Source organism: Heliconius melpomene, chromosome 2, assembly GCF_056956725.1.
Source record: "Heliconius melpomene rosina isolate 202511_hmr_F chromosome 2, ASM5695672v1, whole genome shotgun sequence".
In the NCBI taxonomy this organism is placed as follows: Eukaryota; Metazoa; Arthropoda; class Insecta; order Lepidoptera; family Nymphalidae; genus Heliconius; species Heliconius melpomene.
The window spans coordinates 4624872-4648117 of record NC_140390.1 but is presented as its reverse complement, the minus strand read 5'-3'; the positions used below and the strand labels follow the sequence as shown (position 1 = coordinate 4648117).

At 31.5% G+C, this 23246-nt stretch overlaps 2 protein-coding genes across 4 annotated transcripts; both read left to right on the top strand.

The window, feature by feature from the left end:
* Positions 1 to 465: 465 nt before the first annotated feature.
* LOC146540490 (uncharacterized) lies at positions 466 to 9336 on the top strand. 2 transcript variants are annotated; one of them, XM_085207080.1, is made up of 4 exons: positions 466 to 719; positions 4578 to 4784; positions 8646 to 8858; positions 9017 to 9336. In XM_085207080.1, the coding sequence occupies exons 1-4, from the start codon at positions 656 to 658 to the stop codon at positions 9061 to 9063; spliced, it is 531 nt and encodes a 176-aa protein (XP_085063206.1). In that variant the 5' UTR covers positions 466 to 655; the 3' UTR covers positions 9064 to 9336. The 2 variants fall into 2 exon arrangements, with proteins under 2 accessions (XP_085063206.1, XP_085063208.1); XM_085207082.1 differs by lacking the exon at positions 466 to 719 and adding an exon at positions 7520 to 7574 and having other exon boundaries at positions 4597 to 4784.
* A 428-nt stretch (positions 9337 to 9764) lies between these two features.
* Rnp4F (RNA-binding protein 4F) lies at positions 9765 to 23119 on the top strand. Of its 2 annotated transcripts, none has more exons than XM_085207050.1 (18): positions 9765 to 9972; positions 10496 to 10605; positions 11990 to 12165; positions 12844 to 13015; positions 13259 to 13409; positions 13829 to 13905; positions 14123 to 14228; positions 15063 to 15272; positions 15492 to 15665; positions 15869 to 15980; positions 16190 to 16277; positions 17122 to 17254; positions 18015 to 18288; positions 18683 to 18779; positions 18880 to 19000; positions 19278 to 19507; positions 20045 to 20233; positions 20609 to 23119. In XM_085207050.1, the coding sequence occupies exons 1-18, from the start codon at positions 9868 to 9870 to the stop codon at positions 20754 to 20756; spliced, it is 2673 nt and encodes an 890-aa protein (XP_085063176.1). In that variant the 5' UTR covers positions 9765 to 9867; the 3' UTR covers positions 20757 to 23119. The 2 variants fall into 2 exon arrangements, with proteins under 2 accessions (XP_085063176.1, XP_085063180.1); XM_085207054.1 differs by lacking the exon at positions 9765 to 9972 and adding an exon at positions 10141 to 10326.
* The last annotated feature ends 127 nt before the right edge of the window (positions 23120 to 23246 follow it).

Here is a 23246-nt window from a genome sequence, read left to right as displayed (position 1 = left end):
AAAAATAAAAACTTTTCTAGTTCAAACATTATACCAGTTCAAGCGACCACATTCAAACAAATTTTATTTTTGCTTCTTCTGACTTAACATTAATATATCACTAGCCATTATTAATAAAATTTAGTTACTACTACTTAGTTACTAATAAAAGGAAATAAAATTATAGATTCAGTCAACAATATTATAATATTATAAAAATTTTTCCTGGTTTTATGCATACTCATTTCGCGACTTCTATTCACCCAAGTTTACCGGTATTAAAAATTATAATATTGTTAGAAAGTGGAAGCGGTTAAAGATTTTTATAAAAAAACAAGATAAAACACATCTTGTCTATATATTTCTAAATTATTTAGAAAGAGATTTTACGTAATTTCAATAAGTGATATTATGTATCACCCAATTATGAGAGTGTAATTGCAACACTGTTAATTAAAATTGTTCTGTTGATTTGATGTCAAAATATTTAAAACTTTTATTTTATCATTTACTACTTATGTCGTTGAGTTCTTTAATCGGTTCTTTAGTCGGTTTATTTATTTTTTACTTTTACTGACTCTAGCGTTTTATTCAGACTCTGATAGTTCTCTCCTTACTTGGCTATTCTTCAGTTTTAAATACTTATATAAATATATTATACTATTTTGCCAGAATTATGGCAAAAATACAAAAAAATTCACGCATTAACTATTATTTTGAATGTGAAAAAGCAGCAGGAGGTAAGTAATACATTCCAATTTATCTTTCCAATTCCAAACACATTCTCAAAACTGATTCCTGTTAGATTTTAAAAAAACTTTTGCTAGATAACCGAAAAAATATTCTCGTGTGGTACAGATATATTCAATTTATATTTTTAATTTTGTCGGTAACTACAATTGTTTATCAAATGTAATAATGATTAAAGCCTAAGTTGCGATTTCTTTTTTAACTTAACTTATTTAAGGTAAGTGACGGTAACTTCGTGATAGTACGTGGTTTCGTGAGTTTTGCTTCTGGCAAAAATAATAAGCAATTTAAGTATTATTTACGGAAACTATATATTGGTATATAATCTTTATACTTTCAACTGTCTAAAAACTAAGTAACAATATTTTAATGATAAAATTGAGCGTATAGCGACATTTTAAACGCAGAGTTGGCTACAAACTGCATTGTAACGTGTCTGCGATGCTTGCGACCGTAAGACTAGGGTAAGAATTTCTTAAGGTTGTAGAAAGACAAAGGTAAGTTATTCGAATAAAACATTGAATATATGCTTTTTTGTATTCTATAATTAAACATTTTATTGAAAAAAAAAAATAGATGGAAGCATAAAATTCTTTTAAAATTGCAATAAATCGATTCACGAAATAGCAGACATTTTATTTATCAAGTGTCCGCTATTTCGTGTTACTACCGAATTAGGGAAATCTTAGATACTTTTTAATAAATTTATATTTATGTTATAACTAAGATAATTTAAATTTAAAGCTTAAAATCAGTTACTGTATTTATTAAAGTTTCTCGTGATCGAAATTCGGTATATGTTTTGTCCACTTAAATTTCTATATTACTATTTTAAAGGTAACCTGAATTGGTAATTTTAAGCTAAATTCGTATAGGTACTGCCAATGTAATTTTATTTTTTAATCAACCTTTATAATTTATTTTTGTGTATTTTATCGAATATACGTGGTTGTTAATGATTACTTTACATAATGTAAAAAATACTGAATAAACAGAACTGCGGAAGTTACTAAAATCAGTAACACGAAATAAGATCCCCTACATTTCATTATTTTCTCTAACTTCGTGACAAATAAATCTACGTAAAATCAGCACATTGACTTCTTTGTCTTTGTTAATAGTGTTTATCTTAGTCTTGTTATAAGTCTAAATAAAGATCTTTTTATTTTTTCTAGAATTTTTCAGGAATATAATATATACCTACTAAACACAAAACGCCGTACAAACTGGTTGCGAAAATATATAGTTCTATAAACTGGCATACCTAGCTTCAAAAAATTTAACTTGAATTTTGAGTTTTTTTATATATTTTTTATAAAAAAAATAATAAAAAATAATATAAAAAAATATATAAACGTTCAAAAATGTAGTTTTTTTAAAACTGAGCTTATCCCTTTACACCCGCGCTAATACGAGCGTGAGTTTCACTTTAAAAAAATTCTGGCGCCAAACCATTTACTATTTTGCGAACGCAACCGGCTTCGATCGTCCGTGAGGATGTCTCGATGCGACATGTAAATCGTGGGGTGCGGGCGAGAGATCAGTCTCCTTTGAGACTCGATGGGACATGGCGGTGTTTTTTGACCCTCGCAGCGTCACGGGTAAGTACCTGTCTCGTATATTATTTGTTCAGTAATGTATTATATTATTTAGTAAATTATAAGCTAAATAAACACCAAATAAGTGAGTTATTTTAATTTGATTGATTTCGTTATGATTTCGATACAATTTATTAGTAAAGTTTGTCTGCTACGATCGTGTGGCTTCGGTTGTAGATGCATATTAAAAAATTTAAACAACGTAACCGTTATTTGTCGGTTTTGCCTGGATTTAGTCAAAAATACCATTGTTTTTATTGTTTTTAGGACGGATCTTAAATGACGATCAAATATTGCAATTTTTGGGCGATGGCAACCTTTCCGAAATTGAGGATTTTGATGAAGACGACGATAATTTTGCAAGAAATGTCATGGGTGACCTCAACGACTTATTCTGTGGCATGGAACCTGAACAAGAACCTGAGCTAGATCCTGAGAGATACGTAGACGTTTCTGCTCCGAAAGTAGTTGAAATGTACAATCAGCACATGGGTGGGGTGGACGTACTCGATCAGGAAATGGAGTACTATAGAACTTTTATTAAAACTAAAAAATGGACGTTGAAAGTATTCATCCACTTTCTTGATTTGGCCATTGTAAACTCTTGGCGGCTGTATCGCAATGATTGTCAAGCAAATAATTTAACCAGGAAAGACATTTTACCCTTGTTGGATTTTCGTTTGAACATAGCTGACGGATTATCGAGTACTCCATCCAGAGAACGCCAAATGTCAAGTAATACTGAATATAATCCACCAGTGGAAAATGAGTATCCTATTAGAAGACACTACAGACCGGCAAACAAACCCTCTGATGCAAAAAGATATGATGGGTACGATAACTTTCCAGTGTTTGACAAAATAAAAGCTCCAAGAATGTGTCGTCATGAATCTTGTGGCAGTCGCACGAAGATACGATGCGAAAAATGTGATACGTATCTATGTATTGCACGTGGAAAAGACTGTTTTAAACCGTATCACCAAAAAAAATAATTTTAATAGTCGTTAACAAGGTACAAACTAGTTAAGTTTTGAAAGTTTTTGTTAAAAGTTATAAACTTGGTCGTACAAATGTTGATTTAAGGTTTATATCGTAAGTTTTTTATAATGACTGACAACAAAATGACTGATTAAAGTACTAAGCTCCTAAATGAATAAAAAAATGTTTTATTAATTATCCAAACACCAAGTTAAACGTTCAATTTACATTACCCTCACGATCTTGAGTAGATCAAGTTGTACCTGAAACTCACTAACGTGAGGGTTAACTCCTGGATTAACTATATACCAATTTTTTTTTTTACTATTTTTTTCTAACTATTTAGACTATGTAGAAAGCAATAAAAACTATGACATAGAGGATTTCGAAAAAAAATACCTTCGGGTGTAAAGGGTTATATAATTTGTAAATTATAAAAGTTGGGGCTACTCGTGGCGCAGGAGTACAAAGTGTGACTGTAAAACCGACTGGTTGTGGGTTCGATCCCCACTCCAGGAGATGAAAATAGGAATAGTATAGAAAATAGAAAATATTTATTTAAATTTATATTTCAGGCAAAGCACGGCGTTGAGTTGTGCCACTTAACATGCTGTGACTCCGGAGTGGGGAACGGAGTGTTTTAAAAACACTAGGTCCTTACCTATCTACCTACCTACCTATCTACCTACCTATCTATCTACCTACCTACCTACCTAGGCCTATCCTGCTGTGTGCGGGATACAGCGTGAAGATGATTTAATTTGATTTGATTTTTTTTATGAAAGTTTTAATGTCGTTAAGCTGATCTACCTATTTTTTTTTATTTACAAATTCTTTACAATCCAAACCAATAAAGGTGTTAATTTTTTTTATTATAAAACCTCACTCGCGAGGTAAAAACTTGTGACCCGAAATAGGGGACACAAACTCACGAAGTTAGAAACAGAGCTAAATTTTATCACGAAGTAGGGTTCAAATTAGAGGTCCACAAATAAATTAATATAAAAATTAAGGTTAAGTTAAACCGCATAATTCACACATTAAATTACTGCCAAAAGACCCACTTTGATCACACTAAAATTTGCAAATTCATATAACCTTTAATAATGTATTTACAATAGTTTAAAGTTATGAGAGCCTTAAACTGCCGAACTCCCGTACATTTACCTTAACTTAAAACTTTAGAAATAATGTAGGTATATATAAGTATTATTTTGTTGTTTCACCATAATAAACATATTTTTTGTTTAAGTTTGAGAATTGTAATTTCAGGTCCATTGCATCACTTCCCTAAAGTGATTAGTGATACGGAAAGATTTAATGTTTGGAAGGAAGTTTTAGATGATGCTGTTAAAGACAAAGGAGATACATACATATATAACCAATTAAGATTGTGTAATAAACATTTTGAAAGTTATTATAAATCACCAAGTAGGCGTCTTACAAGAAATGCTATTCCAACTTTGCACCTTAGACATGGTAAGTTTATTTAAATTATATCAATGATTTAATTATGACACACTAAAATAATGTTATTGAGTTATTGTACTGGCTATTTTAATTATTATTATTTATGGATAGTAAAAGATAATTTATAAATTAATATAAGTAGTAACATATTTACACAGATAAATATTTTTATGGTAAAATTTGATGATGATAAAACATTCTTGGTATATTATTTCAAATTTAAATTAAATATTTTAAAAATATCGCAATTTTTAAAAAATATATTAGTTTATTTCAATATGCAAATTAAATAAAAATGAGCTTCTCGCTGTGTCCTGTATATAGCAGGGTGGGCAGAGGGAAACTATTGTTAAGTCACACTGTCTGCCGATTTTTTTGATATTTTGCTTGCTGAGTGATAAATCGGTTAATATTATTGGCCGTATCTAATTTGTAGCGACATCAATGGGCATGAATTGAAATATTAACTGACCTCTGCACTACAGCTTACGAATAATGCTACAAAATAAAATATTGTCTATAATGATCATAAAGCTAAACTCTCCATAGTCTATATACTACTTAATTTATTAATATTATACGTCAAAAGTTTCCGGTTTCGGCGTACTAAAATTGTAGAGCCTGTATTTAGTGTTGCCAAACTATCGATAGTTTCGCAATCGATAGTTTTTATCTAAAAAAGCCCATGCGATCGATATAACGATCGATAGTATCGATTAAATAAATAGTATCGAAACTATCGATAGTTCAAAAGGGTACAATACTATCGGACAATGCAACACTATCGATAGTATCGTATCTCCCAGTCAGAAAAGTATCGATAGTATCGATGCTATTGAATGTCTAGGAAACGATAGCATCAACAGTATCGATACTATTGTTTCCTAGACATACAATAGTATCGATACTATCGATACATTTCTGACTTGGAGATACGATAATATCGATTATAATATCGATAGTCTTTCTTTCGGATAACTATCGATAGAATATCGATAGCCTATCGATAGTCCACTATCGGTCGGCAACACTACCTGTATTATTTTGACAGCTGCGTTTGAACTTATGATTTGTGTTGTGTGAAATTATGTTTAATGGAAGAATTCGATTCTTATGATACATAATGTCTTTAAACAGACAATGCTGTGTTCCTGGATGCAAAGAGAGTGGAGGTATGGTACATTGTTGATACTTGATGGTAAATGTGTATATGGTGCATCGTTGCCAGACGTTTTTTTCGGTGAAAAGCGGTATTTGTAAACATTTTAAGTAAAAAAGCGGATTAAAATATTCACTATTTAATTTAATTCAGTTATTTCAATTTTAAAGCTTCCAATGGTGATAGCTATCAATATAAAATGCTTTTTAATTTAAGAATATCACTTTAAATAATATTTGGATTGGATTACTATGCTAGGCAGGTAAGTCTTCAGAGAAGTTATATATAACCTACTAATATACTTATTTGTATTTCTTTCATTACTATTTAGGAATAACTTGAAAGAAAAAAAAAGGATTTCTTACAGTGTGTGGGACAATCTATAATTAGTGAGACTATGCTTGTCCCGATCGGCATATTATTATTTAAAATCTAAAAATTGAAGTTACTAGTAATGCTGATATGAATAATTATATAATATGTAGATTTTGTACCTATAATTGAAAATATGAATTATTCAGAAAGCTGTTTATATGTTTAGCTTTGGTTTCTAAACATCTAAGTATGTATTAAGTATTATATATTTGTAGCATTTTTATAGACTTCTATCCAGGTTTTTAGTAGTACATATATGTAAATTTCTATCAGCATTAGTCAGCATAATCCTGCCAAAGAACTTTAAATACTTTTTATTAAAAAATGTCAATAACCCCAATTACTCAACCTTACCTTACCAACCATTTTTAATCAAGATTTTATTTTCGTTTTTTTTTATATAGCAATATATGCTGAAATTATTAAACTTGTGATATTATTTTATCTAAAGTTAATATAGATATTTGTTCTAAAATTTAAGCTGTTTTTGTTTTTAGTAATAGTGAATGTGAAAGTTGACTGTTACTACATTCTACTGCTTGTTTTGGACATGGAAAACACTTTATGCTAGACTAGTTCTTACTTTGTTCTTGTATGCATATATAATGATAATCAACTTTTGTAACTGTAACTTGTGTAACTGAAGCAGAGAAGTCACAGAACATGTTTTATTTGTTTTGTTTATTTTTATTTTTAACTTTAGTTACTAAATCTACCTTATGTAGCATTATACACCATATACATATTTTTTAAATCAAAAATAATTCCACCCTCCTTGCACCTCTCTTTACTTAGAGTACGGTGATTTTTGTCTGAAGACATTATGAATTAGTCTAAATTCAATTGTACACTGTACACTAATAGTTTAATGAATTGCTGAAGGAACATGAGCTCAACTCAATGGAAAAACACATAAACTATAACAAAAATACCATAATTGAATACCGAAGTCGATAAGTAACAACAGTATCAACTAGATATTTTGAATTTGAAATATATAAATAGATATAGGCAACTTTAATAATACAAAATATAAAATTGTCTATAATGGTCGAAACTCTCCATACTATATATATTTCTTCATTTATAATTTTAGTTATTTGTCAAAGACTTTCCAGAGCCTGTATTATTGCTACAACTGAATTTGAACTTACGATTTGTGCTGTAGCTGTGTGAAATTGTCTGAATTGGAAGAGTTCTATTCTTACAGCACATAACGCCTTCAGACAAAGAATGGTGCGTTCCTGGGTGCATGGAGAGTAAAGGTATGTTACATTATTGATAGTAAATGTGTTCATGATGGTGCAGAATTCCCAGATCTCAATGAAAAGCGGCATTTTTAAACATTTTAATTGAAAAGGCAGGATTATTTAATCGAAAGCAGAACAGGCAATGAAAAAAATCACTATTTAATTTATTATTATTCAAGTAAAGCTTCCAAAGAAGCTTCCAAGAATTAGGGGAGGCCTATGTCCAGCAGTGGATGTTAAAAGGCAGTTGGATGGATGGAGGAAAGCTTCCAATGGTGATAGAAATCAATATAAAATGCTTTTTAATTTAAAAGTACCTATAACTTTAAGTGTTTTTGTGTGCGCTAACCTTTTAGGCAATTAAGTCTGTAGGGTAGTTATACATAATTTACGAATATACTTATTTGTATTTCTATGATTATTATTTATTAATAACTTGAAGGAAAAAAAAGGATTTCTCACAGTGTACGTACATACGTGGAACAATCCATAAATAACGATATTAATTTTTGGCCTGAAAATCGAGACGTCCAGCGAAAATCCAGTCTACTGGCAACCCCAATATGTATAATTATATATTACGTAGATTTTGTACCTTTACTTAAAAATATAGATACCGAAAGCTAAACACAGAAAGTATATTTTTTGCGGTTCTGTTTTTACATTATTCGTAAACTCATTCCTAACAAAAACTCAGTGCATCTATAATAAATAAAATAAAAATCAAATCTTACTTAACTAAAAATTATGAATGTTTTTAAATCTAAAGAAAACAACAAAATCAATTACTGTAAAATTATTTAAAAAATTATGCAGAGTAAACATTTATAAAATAAGAAAAGTTCATAAATATATACATACATATTTATTTATTTTGTTTCAAAATATATATTAAGTGTTACTTATATTGCTAGTATTTTTATAGACCTCTAAGAGAAAAAGAATTTGCAGTCCATAGTTTTTATTTGTTATATGTTAATGTATGCTGAAATTACATATTAATTACAATTATTATTAAACTTCTAATATTATTATTTGATCTAAAGTTAAATATTTGTTGTAAAATTCTAGCTTTATTTGTTTTAGAAATGCATCATGTACTTCATGGTTTTCCTAATCCAGAAACAGATCAGGTTCGATTCAACAATTGGTTGCATAGAATTGGTGGTGCTGTACTGTCATTACCAAATGAATACATATATAAGTATCGTCGGGTGTGTCGTGCACACTTTGAAATAAAGTATCTGTGCCGAAATAATAGACTCAGCAATATTGCTGTGCCAAATCTTAATATTCCAGGTTTATTTATTTTTCTATTTATTATAATATGTTTAAATTGGTGCTTAAGTTGATTTAATGAAATATATAAAAAATTTAAAACCTTTAGCCATCTTAAGCCATCCATATGATCAGGTGAATATTTAACTTCTCTTATGGTTAACATATATATTTTTCAGCTTCTCGCTGTATTCTGCATGTAGCAGCTTTGACAGAAGGAGCCTAGTGTTAATACACTCCGCTCCCCACTTTCCGCTGTACTCTGGATGCATAGCATGTGGAAATTAAAGTTATTGTATTGAAGCCAAGTGTCAATATAAATATTAACATTTGTAAGAATTACTGTGGGTATTTTATTTTTAATTAAAATCAATTCCTGAAAAGGACCTTTTGGCCTAAGATCCTAGTGCTTAAATCTGCACTGTACCCTACAGGGTAAATCCTAAAATCATTTATTAAATTATACAAATGTGTGATTCAATAAAATCGTTAAACTGGAGACGTATTTTATTTTTACATTCCTTTTCTACATTTATATGCAACAGAAAAAGTATATATTATTTATACTAGCGACCCATCGCAGCTTCGCCCGCTTATATACATATTACAACAGTAATAGATGGCGTTGAATCCATGTTAAAAATGTTGAGGCTGAAGATTGATTTTAATTACAGTGTGTAGGAAAGTACTCCGAGATTATAATACTCTGCCACTTACTCCTTAATTCAACTTTTAAGACTTAAAATAGCAAAGAAATAATCATATGATTTTTTTGTAAATTATTATTGACCTAGTACACATTTTAAACAAATGAATGAAAGATTGCACATTAAATATTTTAATAAAATGATTGCCATATGCAAATATATGAATGTATTTGAATTTTGAACATATGGCAACCATATTCAATTTTCATATAGTGTCAATTGAATTTGGCATGTCTCGACCGCCATAGCAAATATCTAGCAGTTTGCTGTATGTTGTCAAACATTCAGTTTTTCTTATTTATAAACCTTATTAACTATAAATTATGGCTATAGTGGAAGATGAAGTTAGAAATGGTTCGGAGGAAGAAAATGAAATCGAAGTGGTCATAGAGGAAGACGATGGGGATCACGATTCTGATGATTCCGATGTAAGCATTTATTTGATTTCTTTATAAGAATGTAATACACATACAATAAGATTACTCTCATTTTTTTCTGTGGAAAAATTTGTAGGTAGTATCTAAAAGTTTTACTATAGTAGGAACAGAATTTGTCGTGATGTGTGTAGTCTTCTTAAAATCTTAAATTTTTTGCTACCTACATTTATATTTTACATGTAATAGTAAAAATACTTTAAGTAATAGGTTAAATGTTCTTATTTTTTTAATAACCATTAAAAGACGCATATAAAAATGGAAAGAAAGTGTTCGTATTTAGTATCTGCAATTATTCACTGTATAAGTATCAATGGAACCAATAAGTACGACAGTTGTACAAATCAAGTAATCTTTTATTCTATTTAAAATTATATTTTGAATTGCACCTCCTAATAATGTGATATATCCATTCACTATAATGTGATTAAATATTTAGTAGATTTTCCTTAAATATATAAAACAATATAAAAAAAAAACACTGGTAAAGAGTTTTATAATTATAATTGTTTCATAGGATGATGAGGATGAAGAGATTGTTGAAAAAAAAGTAGCTGAATTAGAACAACGAATAAAGGAGGACCCTTACAATTATGATGACCATATAGAATTAATACAAGCGCTTTGGTAAGCACCAACATAATATCAATTATTATTATTATTCTTATATACAAATAAAAAAAATAGCTTCATGCACACAGCAGGGCAGGCTGAGTTAACCTAGTGCTAAGACACTCCGTTACCCACTTTCCGCCAAATTCTAGAGGTATTGCTTGTTGAGTGTGATCTTAACACTACTCTTTGCCTCAACACCACAGCAAAGGAATGTAAATATAAATGTAAATATACATATTTCACTTCCTCAAGTGGGGAAAATTATATGTTCTATTTATATGTAGGTGTGGCACAGCGGCACAAGTTTGTGACTGTAATGCGACAGGTGTGGGTCCACTCACAATATATGACTCAAGATACAGAGTGAAGCTGATAATTTTCTTTTTAATTATATTTTAAATAATACTTACATTTAAATACATATATCATTTTAATGAAACATTCACCCGGATATATTAATTTGTAAACATTGGAGTCCCTGCTTGTTCTTGACTGTAACAACAATGATTGTGAGTTGCTATACCCACTGAAATTTCACTGCTATACAGTGAGTTTTGACACTCAACAAGTGTCTTGCAACGTCTTGAATTTGTGCGTAAAGCGGTGTGAGGCGGAGTATCTAGGTGCTCATGCCGACTATACCATGCAGGATAAAGTGAGGTTAAAATAAAATTACATATTTATTGCAATGAAATACGGTACTACATGTAGACAAATATAAGAGATTTCATTAAAATTAGCTTGCTAGGTTACTCATGTACAATTATAACAACATATTTTGATTAAAAAAACTGTGTTCAATTTAAGGTATCTGCACCACAGGATTGCTTTTATATCTGAAACAATCAAAATTCAATTCAATTCAAATATTTTTATTCAAAATAAAAAGTTACAAGCTTTATTTTTGAACGTCAAATAATTTACGACCAGTTCACAAAAGTTAGTGCCCCAGACCTGAGAAGAACTGGCGCAAGAAACTCAGCAGGACTTATTTTTTTTTAATTTTAAACAAATACAAATCTTTATAAAATGTTTTTATAACATCTAGCTAAACTAAATAGAAAAAAAATTGAGAAAAGATTTTAAAGACATTTTGGTTCATTAGGATTACCCATTACAAACAATAAAAATCTTTTTTTTTTTTAGTTTCACATTGTATTCTGCATACAGTAGGATAGGCAGACAGTATCTAGTGTTAAGACATTGCATGTTAAATGACAGACCACAACACTGGGCTTTTGCCGCGACGCCAGATTGAGGAAACATAAATACATATTAAGAAATTCTATGTCGCATTAGAGCCACACCCTTGTGCCCAAGCGTCGTGTCGACGGCCTCAAAATCTTTACGTTTTTATAAAATTATTCATATACACTTACGTTATGTCCCTTAAAAGGAATCTCTCCGAGTTAGACCGATGGAGGACTGCATTTGACCGACTCTACCAGCTTTCACTGTTGAGGGCTGACCATTGGCTCTTGAGGTTGCAAACTGAAGAGACTCTGGCCCATTCACCACAGTCGCGGGAGCATATAGCTAACTTATTCCAACAGGCAACTTTAGATTGCTATTGTAAGTTAATATTTTTAAATTTGCTCTTATAAGTATGAGTTATATATTGTCATTTCTATATAACATTTTTATGTAAATGACTTAATGCTGCATTGTCGTTTTTCATCATTAATTTTTTTCTTTATGTCTGACAGTAACATAATTTAAAAAAATAATGAGAAACATCATTCTTGTAAAAGATTAATTTAATCTAAAAAATATTTTGTAAATGAAATAAAAAAATAAAGTTAATTTTTCATCACTGTTGTCATGTGTGTTAATTTTGTCTTGTCTTTAATGTAATTGTGTGTAAGATTGCAGTGTAGATGCAGTCAGTGGGAAGTCTCCTATACCATTAGTGTGTCATGGGAGCCGATATTAGAGCTATTAGGGAGTGTATCCCGTAGCATATGGTTATGTACCATGGTAGGCAGAGGGCCTAGTGTTAGAACACTCCATTCTCCACTTTCCGCCAAATTTTGGTGGCGTTGGGTAAGGGAACTCAAGCCGCGGTTTGTGTAAATATAAATGAAAATATAAATTTAAATAAATGTTTCATTTCCTTGAGTGGGGTTCCTTGATCGAACCCACAAGCAGTCGCGTGTACAGTCACACTTGTGCCCCTGCGCGACAACTAGTCTCAAGAACATTATATTCCACCATATTAAATGATTCATGTATTAAAATTATTTATTTCAGCTATACCAATTCTATCAGAATGGTGTTCGTGGTCACTAAGCGCCGGTGAAGCGATATCTGCGCGGGCGCAGCTCGAGGAGGTGCTAAGACGCGCTGGTGCTGATCCATTATCTGGAAAGATCTTTTGGGATGCTAAATATGAATTGGAAAAAGCTAAATTGGATAATATGAAGTGAGCACCATGTTGGTCTTGTATAGAAAAGAAATTATTTATTTAAAGTGTTTAATACTTTTACAAATTTATATTATTAGTGAATAATGTTTTCGGGGATGTTGAAATTGATTGGCAAATAAAATCTAAATTAGTTTTAGAATTAATATTTGCAAATGTATGTTTTCTATTAAATTGTATTTTCTGTTTGTAAAACTTACTACTACTTACTATTCTATTTACTCTTCCTATTCTATACCTTAGTGAAGATGACGCAGAATATAAAGACCAGCGTAAGAAAGTTCTCTGGTGCCTAGAAGAAGCTGTGTCTCGGCCCTTGCTGAGAGGGGATGAGGCGTGGCCTCAAGTTGCCGAAATGGCTTTAGCTTTGCACGACCAAGAATATGTTGATAAGGTAATTTGTGTTTTATGAATTATTATATATGTATTAGATTATATCTTAGAGACCATCATTGAGGCAGGCAAGGGCACAAGTGTGTAATTGTCCTATTTAATATAGAAAAATGTTTAGTTATTTCATAGAGTCGATATCTATATAAGCATGCACGGGGAACTTTAGGTACTTTTTCTAATATTAGGAATATCTTTTAGTTACTTTTACTTCTTTTGTTGGTTCATTTCAATAACTCAGATATTTTTTCTAATAATATATCTCTACTTTTTCTTTTTGATTATTTAAGCTTATATTTTCTTACTAATTCTGTTGGAAACTGAAAATAATTTCATAAATATATTTTATAAATATTATATTTCAAGCAGTCCGGGACCGCTAGTGATATATAACTTTAAATGATACAAATTTAATTGTAACAGGTGAAAAAGCAACATGATGCGGCCACAGAATATCTACAAAAAATATCACCTTATGAAGATAAACTATTGACAATTGAGTAAGTTATATATTTTTTGTTAGGTTCAGGCAAAGAAAACTTAGTGTACGACGTGTTCCTTGTTTAACGGTGGATCTCAACGTTGCGCCTTATGTTACCAGAATGAAAAATAAAAATAATTTATTGTCTAGATTGAGAAACGAACAGTAGCACCTGCTATGTACGGGATACAGTGTGAACCCAAAAAAAATATTTAATGCTAATTAACTGTTTTCAGGGATCCAGAAGAAAAATCAAAAGTTTATCAAGAATATATAGAAACAGTTAAGGAATTGTCCAAAGAAGATAAATATTGTGAATGTGATAGTGAGGGAATACTCAGGGCAAGTAATATTTTATTAAATCGTCATATTTTTTTTTATTAAAATACTTTATATGCTACCCTTATAGTCTATGGTTGTGAGTTACCATTGTGTTTATAGTTTAATATAGTTACATTTTATTTTCCCGGTCTGGTCTGATGAAGATTGGAACACAGCTCCGTCATGCAATGCGCAAACTGTCGAATTCAGTTTCGGGAGAATACTCTATTCTCTTGTCTTGCCTCTGTTCAACTATTTTGTTGAATAGCATATGGTTGTTATCATCATTTCTGTTCTGGATCTTAGTATTGGATCTTCTTTAATTTTTTGTAGGTCCACTTATTTCTATCTCTGGATTGGATAGGTGCAAGTCTTAACTGCTACGTAAATGTGTTTGTGCAATTATTCAAACTATTTTTCATAATCAACTAAGTCTAAATCCCAATGACAACAATGTCTTATGTATAGCAGCGCACACGTATTGTATATAATAGTTTTTCAATTACATTTTCACAGATATTTTTTTAGCTTTATGTTGTATCCCGCATATAACATGGCACAGAGAACCTGGAAATCTTGTGTAAGACACTTCCGTTCCTTATTGGAAACGTTGCGTGTTGATTGCTGAAATTCATTGCCGCGCTTTGCATGCGCGTTTACATCTTGCGTTATATAAAGAAAATAATAAAAAAATAATTTTCTCGAGTGGGTCGACCGACCCGCAACCTGTCACGTTTACAGTCGCACGCTTATGTTTGCGACAAATTTGGCTACGATGGCATAGATAATATAATACTGCATTAGAATTTTAGATCTTCTTTTATTCAATTGTAATCACAGTTTGTATATCCATAGGTAATATACGACAGAGCGACAACAGAATGTCTGACTAGCCCCGCAGCACAAAGCCTCCTCCTGGCGGCCGCTATCCACGCGCAGCGTACGGGCTCGCGTGCAACCGTGCGCCGCGTACTGGACATGTGCACGCGGCGGTGCCCGAGGAAGTCCACGTTCTGGGTGCTGAAGATGCAGCAAGCGGAGCATGAGGAGAAGGAGTTTGATGAAGTATGTTTTTTTTTACTTTTCCTCCCAGTAGCAGCGGTTTTTCACGCGCTTGCACAGAATTTCGCGATTCGATATAAAATGTGGGACATATTATGACTCGTGTATTGTTTTATTTATTATCCATCTCCCCGAGTAGGAATCGAACCCAAAATCGTCACATTTACACGCTGAGCCACCGCGCTGCGCTAGCCTTACTTAATTATACATTTCATTTTACAGGTAAAAACAATTTTTGAAACGGCACTCGCAAAGGGCATGGAGTCCTACAAGGAAGCGGAAGGCCTCTGGCTGGCGTACTTGGAGCACGCGCGACGTCGAACAGAGTTTGACAAGACGGAACAAGTTGAGAGATTGCGGCGGACGTTCAGACTTGCTTGGGATTCATTAGCAGAAGTTAGTTACTAAAATTACTAATGCTTTTATCTAAATGGTTGGTTTTTTGATGAAGTCTCGATTTTACCTTATTTAAATCTGTCATTTCCACGTCACAACAGACATTGTCATTTACACAGACAACAAATTAAACAGGCAAAACCATATGTACTGCCTTTCTCTATTTTTTTCTTGTATTTTGTATTGTAATGTTATTTTTTTAGGCCTGGGGTGAAGAGGCGAATGACTGTGAAGTTCCTTTGTTTTGGGCGCGTGTTGAATACAAAAGAATAAAAGATCCTGCACAAGGAAAGGAAATTTTTGAGGAGATTTTCAGTAAGTTTAATAGTTTACGTCATTTATATACATACATGTGTTGAAAAAATCTTCCAACTTTGCTGAAAATTTAAATGTAATAGTAAGAAATAAACTCCAATCTCCGAAACTCGATTTAAGTATTATATTTAGAGTTTTCTATAAAGATTCAATATTTTATTATATAATCTAATATAAAATATATATTAATTTAGAGCATTTTGTTTTAGAATATGGTGACAATAAAACGTTATCCAAGTACTGGGAAGCACTGATTCATCTTGAACGATCTCGCGATCCACCTTCATCAGAACGCAGGTATATATAGGTATAATAGTATAGGAGATATTTATAGGTTGTATTTATATAAATTAAAAGCAGCGGTACTGGAAGCCACCAACACCAACCACACAAATTTCACTTGTTTTCTAGAAAATAATATTAAATTGAAAGATTGAATTAAATTAACCGATTAAGTTTATTATTTTTATACATAAAATTAGGAGGTGTTTTCTTTAAATAAAAAATAAATAAATTGGGAATGTTAAAAACGACACTTAAAAAGATACTAAGCATACCAACAGTGAAAAATAAAGACGCAATACGGTCGACGAGTGGTGGCCGCCCTGAAGTTAAGAGCTTCTGAACTTTTGTGCATTCTTCATTCGGGTTAAAAAAATATCATAATTAAGAAAAAGCTTAAAATCAAATCTGCGCCATCTAAAGATAAGTACTAGTCCACTATCGCCCAATATTAATAATGTATCTCCTATCTCCAGTTAACGTCTATCTCGTACTGTCCGACATGTCTATCCAATCACTAACCTGCATGCCTACCTCCATCTCTGTCTATTTCAATCTATGGTAGCAATTTTTGGATTAGGATTGGTTATTAACATTGGGCGTTAATCTACCTCAAAGGGCGACAACAGCTGTAGCACCTGTTGTTCCTCTAGTGTTGCATGGGGTCTTGGGCGGCGGTGATCATCTACCATCTGTGATCAGTATGCAAGATTGCCTTACCTTTTGTTTTGTAATAAAAATACTGTATAACCAGACAAAAACTACGAATTATCAGATATTTACTGAAGCCTTGTCTTCATAAACTACATAAAGTATTTATATCTTCGAGCTATAAATTATTTCAATATATAATTTCCAGGCTACGTGACCTCCACCGTCGCGCGCTTCGCAGCGTCACAGACTACCCCCCGGCGGTGGCACGGCTGTGGACGGACTACGAGCGTGACTACGGCCCGCTCTCTGCCGCCGTCGAGTGCGCGCAGCTCTGCGAGGTACTGCTCGCCTGGTACTTGTGGAGTGTAGACGGCCATTAAAGTGGTTATTACACTCTGATCAGATAGGAGAATTACTATTTATTTGAAATTAAATTGGTCTAAATGAGATTAAAATACTCGATGGTCTCTAGCTAAAATATCGAAAGGGAAAAATCAAATGCTTTTATCGCTCTTTTAAATTACTGACAAATGTAATTTTAATTATTATAAATAAATAAATAAAATAAATGAGCTTCACGCTGTATCCCGCGCACAGCAGGGTAGGCAGAGGGAATCCAGTGTTATGACACTCTGTTCCCAACACTCTGCCATGTGTTGAGTGGCAGAACTCGACAGAAAATTAAAAAAAAATTTTTTTAAACGTTTATATTATTGAAAACTACTAGGAATTCAAAACAGCATTATTGCTGTTGTAAATTGTAGGTATCTTTTATAAAATATTTTAAACTGGTCGACTGTCCGCTAGCAGTGGCACAACTGCGAGTATTCCCAACTCTGTGAGGTATTGACTGGTACTGGTAGAGTTTTATTTTGATTTTAGTATAAATAAATCATGTATTATATAGATATTATTTTTAAGAGGTTTAGAGACATGCAGACATAGCTTGCATCAACTTGTGGGATCTTACATTGCATTAAATCTATACAGATCAAGAGGGTTTTTGAACACACAAGTATCGTATTTTAATTAGAAGTATAAACCCAAACTGACTCCCTTATATTTTGTATTTATATTGTTTAATTCATTCTATTAAAGAAAAAACTCAAAGAATGGCGCGAAAACTACCAAGCAATGAAAGATAAAATGATAGGACAGAAATATAAGGGCAAGAATGCACAGAACAAAAAATCCAAAGTACAAGACAATAACAAGAGAAAAGATGAGAAACAAAATAAAGGGAAGAGAAAATCCGTTGATAAGTCAGAGAGTAGTGAAGTGAAACGGAAGAAGGAGGAAATGGAGGTGGATGTGCCACAAAAGGAAGATGGCGGCGCTGTTAAGAGATCACATGATACTGAAGACTCTGAAAGTAAGTTAAATTATTAACCGGCATTTAGCAGGGTAGGCAGAGGGAACTTAGTGTTTAGACACTCCATTCCTAACTTTCCGCAATTTTTTTGTTTGTAGTGTTGTTACTGGAGCGAGGATATTTCGATCCCCCGAGTGGAAATCGAACCTACAATCGTTGCGTTTACAGTCACGTTCTGCTCCTGCTTCACGACGACTACTTGTTTTATTTTATATGCTTAATGCGTCAGCCATAAAGAATTTACTATTTAGATCTCTTCTTTACTTTTTACCAAATTTTAAATTCTTTTAAATCGTACATTGCATGAACTTACAGGAATTTGACACCATATTTTGTTTACGAAAATAAGAATTAACATTGTATATTAAAATTATCATATATACATTTTTTACAGTGACTGATAGCAAAAAGCAAAGATTAGATGATCCTACAGAAGCGGTACCAGGGGGAAGGGAGGCGTGCACTTTATTTGTTAGCAACCTCGACTTTAAGTATGTATCAATAAATATTCTTATGAGAAACATGGCTGGTATTATACTTATATAATAAAAGACAGTAGTATAATTTATAATGTTGTCTTTTTTTTTGTAGAGTAAATGAAGATAATTTAAGAAAAAAACTCTCGGAATTTGGGGACATAGTGTCGATGCGAATGAGGGCGGGTGTAAAGGCTTTTGGTGGTTCAATATGTTACTGTCAATATAAAACATCGGTAAGATTGTTTTCAATTTTTTTTAAGTATTTAAATACTTATTTATAAAACGTATAAAACACGTTTAATTTAGTAAAAGATACGCTAATGTGATAATCATTTATCACATTGTTAAAAAAGGTTGTGATGAGTGATTTTATTATCCAATTTACCTATAATCTCGGGGGTATGAATTATTATTTTTCATACTGCGTGCGTGAATGAGAGAAAGAGAGATAATATTACTTATAACTTTGCAATTTATACCAATATAAAACATCTCTAATATTTTTAACAGAATTCAGTGGACAAAGCGATAAAACACGACAGAACGCCATTAGACGGTCGACCAATGTTCTTATCGAGGTATTCATCGGGAAAAAGCAAGGTTTTCAAATACTCCTTAACTACAGAGAAGAATAAATTATTTGTGAAAAATTTACCATTCGCCCATTGTACTAAGGATGCTCTTACAGATATATTCAAGGAATTTGGCAATTTGAAAGACGTTAGAGTTGTTACTTTTAAGTAAGTTTTTTTTTCCTTTTTTATTATAGTACTTGTATTTCTGAAATAAAAATATCTATACGTTATGTATAGATTTTTATTAGTCAAAAATGTTATAAAAAATTGGAATATAAGTAGCGCCTAAATAAGAATTGTTATAACAGTTTTTTTTATTTTATCTGATCGAGCCGACGCACAACCCGCCCTTAGTATGAAGTAGTGTTAACAAATGGTTGAAAAAATCGCAAAAATTTAAGGAATATTCTGAAATAATTCTATATCCTGAAAAGAAACCGATATGGTATTCTTCTTATGTCTGTATTGAGATGAGAAAAATTACATCAGTAACCTTCTCCTTGCCATAAGCTTTTGTGGATAATGCTATATGTATATGTATGTATTTATTATGTTAGAATATTTGAACCGAATTTTATTTGAAGCTATAGCAATTATCAATTAAGAACAGTAATAGAAGAACTATAATATAAATAATAAAATTTAATTCTTAATTACTTATATTTTTTATTATTTAAGTATCTTACAAAAATAATTCACCAGGGACGGCAAACCAAAAGGACTAGCTTACATAGATTACGAAAACGATGAATCAGCAGCCAAAGCAATTGAAAAGTGTAATGGCCTTCTAATTGGTGAAAGAAAAATTGAAGTGGCTATAAGCGCCCCGCCCGCGCGCGCCGGCGTCTCCAGCGCTGTGCCTGTACGGGACCCCACTCCTTCTACCACTATGTAAGTGTTTTCTTACCCGCCTGCGCGACCCAAAATAACGTAATGTGTTTTTTTGTTTATGAATCTATGTATGTCCTGTGGAGTGTTGTAAAGTCTAAACAGGCTGACCGATTTTGATGATTTTTACATCGATCTTTAAGTGGGCAATACTTTGTTTATTTTCATATAAACCTTAAACTAATTCAATAATGACTTACATTATAACACTATTACAACTTTGAAGGTTAAGCTAACAGAAATTGATAAAACGCTACCCTTCATACTAATTTTAGTGTTGGAGGATAGAATTCCTCGCATGTGAGTTTTCGTACTTTATAAAATAATATATATTAAATGTTCAGATTCTAAATCTATTTCTGTTATTTAAAATTTCAGGCGAAGAACACAATTAAGTAGTTTCATCCCCCGCGTACTACAAACCCCGTCGACCTCTGCAAGCACCTCTAATGGAAAACAGAGTAACGGTGACTCCAAACGACCACTGAGCAACAGCGATTTTAGAAGTTTGCTACTAAAGAAATAAAGATATGATGAAAAGAGAAATATAAAAGTATGGCCTTACTTCTATGATTTATACATATTACATGTATGTAATATATTGGTGATGTAATATTGTACTTACTGTAAACTAAGTGTGAATAATTTGTTTCTTTTTAGCTTCAGCTTTAGTGGGCAGAGGGAACCTGGTGTTAAGGTACTATGTTCCCCATGTTGTGTGTAGGGTTGCGCAAATCCACTCTATGTTTTATCTTGTTACCAGAGCGAGGAAATGAAAGTAATGCAAATCCCCGGAATAGGAATTGAATCCACCTTGTCTTGTACAGTCGGACGCTGTGTCACCGCGCCTCGACGGCTTCATGTAATATTTGATGATTTAAACTAAAGATTTTTCTAATATATAAGCAAAGTATCATTCGACAATAATGTAAAATTAATATTTTAAAAGTAATTGGTTTGTATGTCGTAATTAAAGTATTCTTTACTACTTCGAAGTTGATAGGCTAGTTGATTTTAGTTTTACAAATTGAACAATCTCATTATTTTTTCAATTTTTTAGCTTACACACATACACCATATAGTAGGACTGACAGAGGGAACCTAGTGTGAGGAACGGATTTCCTTTGGACCGCCCATCATAGATACATTCATCATCATTATCATCATCATCATCATCATTATCATTAGCCTGTCCTCGTCCACTGCTGGACATAGGCCTCTCCAATGGCACGCCACTGAGCTAGATACATTAAGCGGCGGAATTCAATACGTGCTTTGTCTTTTATCAAAACGAGAAAATAAAAATAATTTATTGCCCGAAGTAATAATCGAACCCACAACCGCCGCGTTTATTGTCAGACTCATGCTGCATAGTCCTGCTCTATTTTTTTTTAACTTATTAAACAAGTAATAAATCTCATTTACACATATTGAAAAATCATGTATTCATTTGAATGTAACAAATTTACATATTCCTTTTTAACATTTTGAAAAGTTCTCACTACATTTGAGTTTTTATTAAGAAATATCAATATCTATATTCAATCCTAAGTGTGTGTAATCTTTATAATACTGAAATTATTCATGCTTAGTTCTTACAATAACATATTGTGAATAAATATAATAAGAATAATAATGATTACATATTTCATGATAGAGTTTGGTGAGTTTAGGTGCGAATCTGTATTGGATGGGTTTTTTTAAAAAAATACTTTAGCACATATTACTCTTGCTTCATCCACTCAATTATTATAAGTGCGTCTCTCATTTACATTGATTGTAATATTTAACTTTTCAAGAAAATTATGTTTTGAAGAGTTTTTCGTTGTTTCTTAAAATATTGTTTTTTTTTTTAAATTACATTTTCATTTCGAATATTGATTACTAAAATATTTTCTTTTTACTTAAATACACGCAGCTTTTCTCTTTTGAACATAGTTTTAAGATATAATAGAAATACACGGTATTTTGTCGTCATGTGTTTACTTCAAAAAATGTTTTTAGAAAATGTATAAAAATTTTGAACACCTCCGCCTCTTGAAAACAGTAAAAAAGGCGCGAATTCGAATCCGTTTTAATTTTTTTATATGTTTTCTAAAATTGATTTTCTTTCCTTAGTGTGAATTAACACTTTGAAAAATAATTAAAAAGTGTTACAAAATTATAGTGATTTATACTGAATGTGTTGTTATTTTTTTTTGTTTTCATTATAAGTAGTAACTTGATTATCTTTATTGATATTTTTTTATTATATTTGGTGATCTAGACTCATCTACCCAGTTTTTTATACATCGTTATTTTGGAATAAAATAATGTACCTACTGCAGTCTATGGAACCTACATATATAGATATATATACTATATAAAAAAAAATAATTAGATATATATACATTTATTTGTTTTACTTTAGTCAAAACTAAAATCGTCAGACATCACCACCAAAGAACGTTTTGTTATGTGGATATGAATTATTTGGTATTAACTAGTTCAGACTTCTACAATATGAGTGTAATTAAAGAGAAATTTCAGCAAATTATTTTAGAAAACGTATAAAAATCTATGTTGGGTTACAAATGTATAACAACTGCAACATATAGCTCAATGGTAAGAGCGCTTTGACGGTTTCGAAGAGACTGGTTGGAATATGTTTTCTAAAATATTTTTCACCCTTAGTCTGTAATTCCAAGTTAAAAATAAGTCATGTAAAAGTAATTTTTTATGGAATATTCTTGGTTGAATATGATAACTTTTATTTTTATTGGTAAGCAATGTTTTTCCTCATATACTTTAGTTATGTCCAATATTTTCTATAAAGGTCGATTTACTTTGTTTTATTTCTAAATTATAGATTACGAGTTACATTGATAATAAAAGTACTTTTAAATTGTTCGACTTTGTTTTTTTTTTCCAGTTTGTTGTTTTTTTTTGCAATTTAAATCGAAAATTAAAACACTATATTTTGTTCCTTTACTTTTAAGTTTAAGTAACTATTTTCTAATATATATGTAGAGGGACG